The following is a 3,611-nucleotide window of genomic DNA, read 5'->3' as shown; positions in this document are numbered from 1 at the left end:
AGCAGGCTTGTTACAAGCATTAAATGTACCAGAATGGAAGTGGGAGCATGTGTCTATGGACTTCATCGTGGGGTTGCCTCGAACAGTTAAAGGTTTCACTGTGATATGGGTCGTTGTAGACAGACTTACGAAGCTAGCACATTTCATCCCTGGAAAGTCCACCTTTTCAGTGAATAAGTGGGCACAGATATGCATGAAGGAAGTGGTAAGATTGCATGGAGTACCCGTGTCCATTGTGTCGGACAGAGACCCTCGTTTCACATCTAACTTCTAGAAAAGTCTCTAGGCGGCATTGGGGACCCGGTTAAACTTCAGTACAGCGTTCCACCCTCAGGTTGATGGGCAGACATAGAGATTGAATCAGATACTGGAAGACATGTTGCATGCCTGTGCCATAGAGTTTTCCAGAAGCTGGGATGCTCACTTGCACTAAATGGAGTTTGCGTACAATAACATCTACCAGTCCACTATTGGGATGTCACCCTTTGAGGCCCTATATGGGAAGAGTTTCAGGTCCCCTGTGTGTTGGGATGAGGTAGGAGAAAGAAGATTGTTAGGACCTGAATTGGTGCAGACCACAAATAAAGCCATACAGAAGATCAGGGCTCGTATGCAGACAGCCCAGAGCAGACAAAAGAGCTATGTCGATATAAGACGTAAGGACCTGGAATTTGAGACTGGGGTGAAAAGTGTTCTTAAAGATGGCACCCATGAAGGGTATTCTGAGGTTTGGCAGGAAAAGAAAGTTGAGTCCGAGATTCATTGGACCTTTCCAAGTCCTGGAACGAGTTAGCCCTGTAGCTTACCGTTTGGCTTTGCCCCCAGCATTGTCTTCAGTTCATAATGTCTTCCATGTTTCGATGCTAAGGAAGTATGTGGCAGACCCATCCCATGTAGTTGACTACGAGCCCTTACAGTTGAATGATAACTTGAGCTATGAGGAGAAGCCCATAGAGATTCTTGCTAGAAAAGTAAAGACATTGCATCGTCGAGAGCTTTTGTGAAAGTTCTGTGGCAGAACCACCAGTTCAGGGAAGCCACCTGGGAGTGAGAGGTTGAGATGAAGGCCCAGTACCCGGAGCTTTTTCAAAGATGAACATTCGAGGACGAAAGTTCTTTGAGGGGGGAAGCATGTAGCATCCCACACCTTTTTATTTATTTATTTTTTTTTTTATTTTTTTTATGTAAAACTTTTCCCTTTTTAGTAATTGTCCTTAGTTGAGAGACATGTTTGGACTTCTGAATTTAAAGTATAAATGCGAGGATTTAAGTGTTGTCGTGGAATATATTCAAAAAATTTTCAATTGAAAAAGTTATGGCAGGAATTAATTATTTTTGGAAAAAGGAAAGGAATTAAATAGTATAAAGAGGGTTAAGGAAAAGATCTATTTAAAGTTATACTATTTTCCTTCTATTATTATTATTATTATTATTTTATTTTTTTAATAAAAGGGCCCCCCACCTTCCCCCTCACCCACGCGAGCCCTCCGTTTTCTTCTTCCTTGCCGTACACCCAGCCGCCACACATGAGTCGACCATCGCACCTGTGCCTCTCTTCGCCACATGAGTCGACCGCTGCACCTGCACCCTCTCTTCGCCGCACGAACCAATCGTCGTGCCTCTCTTCACCGCATGAGCCAGACTGCTGCCACTCCCGTTTTGGACCACCGCCTTGTGCCGTTTTTGCCTAGGTCGGAGCCTAGCCACCAGATTTGCACGTCCGCTTCCCCGCTGCCGCCCTCTATTCGCCGTCCGCCACCGTTGTCACCTTTGGGTTCGCCGGATCTGGCAGTTTTAGGTAAGCCTTTTGTGAAGTTTGGTGGAAGTTTTGGCCCTATTAAGTTTGGAATGAAGGTTAACTTATTCGAATTATTTTTGGCCTTAGTTTTGAATCGAGGAAACTATTGGAGTGGCTATCCAGCGGGTTCGAGATCGTTCAACAAGAGTTTTGGTAAGGATTATAGTCCTTATTGTTGGTTTATGGGCACGCTCTGATTTCTAAACTAAGTTTGACTTAACCCTTGTATCTTTAAGGTTCCAAGTTGTCGTCCTTTGAGGAGTTAAAATCTGTTGGAAGGAGATTTTGGAGTGGTTGTTAACCAAGTTCCTTGGGTAAGCTATTGGGTATTGTGGTTTTGAATCTGAGTTGTCGCAATTATTTGTGGACTGAAACTTAATGGTTGTATTCATATGGTAGGGTTGTTTCTTCAAGCCGCAGCCACTGTTTGGTTGTTTTAGTTTATCTGTGGATTTTCGATTAAGATAAGTAATCTTATCACTGGAACCGCCCACAGGCTAGGCTCTAGTTGTTTGCTAGCATGATAAGTGTATGTTATAGTAACTGTTAGCATGTTGATTGACAGTATGACTTGAATCAAAGTATATTCTGGCACAAATTCTTATTTGCTTACATACATAAAGTATATTTTGGCACAAATTCTTATTTGTTTACATACATACCTAAGTGCTTGATCGTTAGTATGTGATAGTATGTGTTTTCATATGTCGATGTCTGATCTGCTGACGTTGAGGCATACTTGTATGTTGTGGCTTTATGATATAAGTTATACATGGATGATGTATAATATGTTGTTAAGAATTATGGGTATGTGATGCAGCCACGGTATTAAGGATTTTTATGTATGCTTTAGAACCGTACAATGTTGAATCTTAGCACATTAAGACTGTGTGAATATCCTCATTGATTAGTTATACACGGATTCACAAGTTTTGTGTTTCCTTCGGGATTCACCAGTTTGTGTTTCCTTCGGGATTCACCAGTTTTGTGTTTCCTTCGGGATTCACCAGTTTGTGTTTCCTTCGAGATTCACCAGTTTGTATTTCCTTCGGGATTCACCAGTTCGTGTTTCCTTCGGGATTCACCAGTTTTGTGTTTCCTTCAGGATTCACCAGTTTGTGTTTCCTTCGGGATTCACCAGTTTTGTGTCTCTTTCAGGATTCACCAGTTTTGTGGGCATACTTAACTACAATGGGATAGGACTCAGTCTCTTATATGTTACATGTATTTATGTGCCATAGGCGGGTATCTAGAGGACATGGATGCCTAGCCTAACCCCAGTGGTGGGGTTACTTACTGAGTATTTCATACTCATTCTTTCTTTTGTTGATGTTTCAGGTAAGGGTAGAGATGCACTGGCGATGGCACAACAGAATTCATTTCATGATCGAGCCACTGGGACTAGTTTTTACGCTTCCGCATCATGAGATTTAGAGTTCTTTTCATGTTTCGCTTAATGTTTAGTTTTAATGTTTTAAACTTATTATTAAAAAAAATTGTTTTTTCATATGTACTTATTAACCTTTATGGGTACCCTATTATTGTTTTTAACAATTGCATTTAATAAATGTCTTTTGAACTTCTCTTGTTTTTAATTAGCATTTATTTCAAATGACTGAGCGCCGTTTTAAATTCTTTGCATGCATTTATTTTAGTAACGGTCTTACCTAAGTCCTAGGGGGTCGGGTCGTTATATTGAAGCTCCAACGGTATGTGAATAACTGACTAAACTCTTTAATCACGATATCCACCATCTGTTAACTGTCAGGCACTCAACTAAAGACCGACAACTGTTCTCTTCGCACTACAAATA

At 41.2% G+C, this 3,611-nt stretch overlaps 1 protein-coding gene across 1 annotated transcript; it reads left to right on the top strand.

The window, feature by feature from the left end:
- Positions 1–433: 433 nt before the first annotated feature.
- On the top strand, positions 434–1,004 carry LOC120067654 (uncharacterized). The gene is made up of 2 exons (XM_039019193.1): positions 434–717; positions 869–1,004. The coding sequence occupies exons 1-2, from the start codon at positions 434–436 to the stop codon at positions 1,002–1,004; spliced, it is 420 nt and encodes a 139-aa protein (XP_038875121.1).
- Positions 1,005–3,611: the final 2,607 nt, after the last annotated feature.

The sequence above is a fragment of the Benincasa hispida genome, chromosome 12, assembly GCF_027475165.1.
Source record: "Benincasa hispida cultivar pf3 chromosome 12, pf3_genome.v1.1, whole genome shotgun sequence".
Classification (NCBI taxonomy): Eukaryota; Viridiplantae; Streptophyta; class Magnoliopsida; order Cucurbitales; family Cucurbitaceae; genus Benincasa; species Benincasa hispida.
This window is presented reverse-complemented; position numbering and strand designations above follow the sequence as displayed.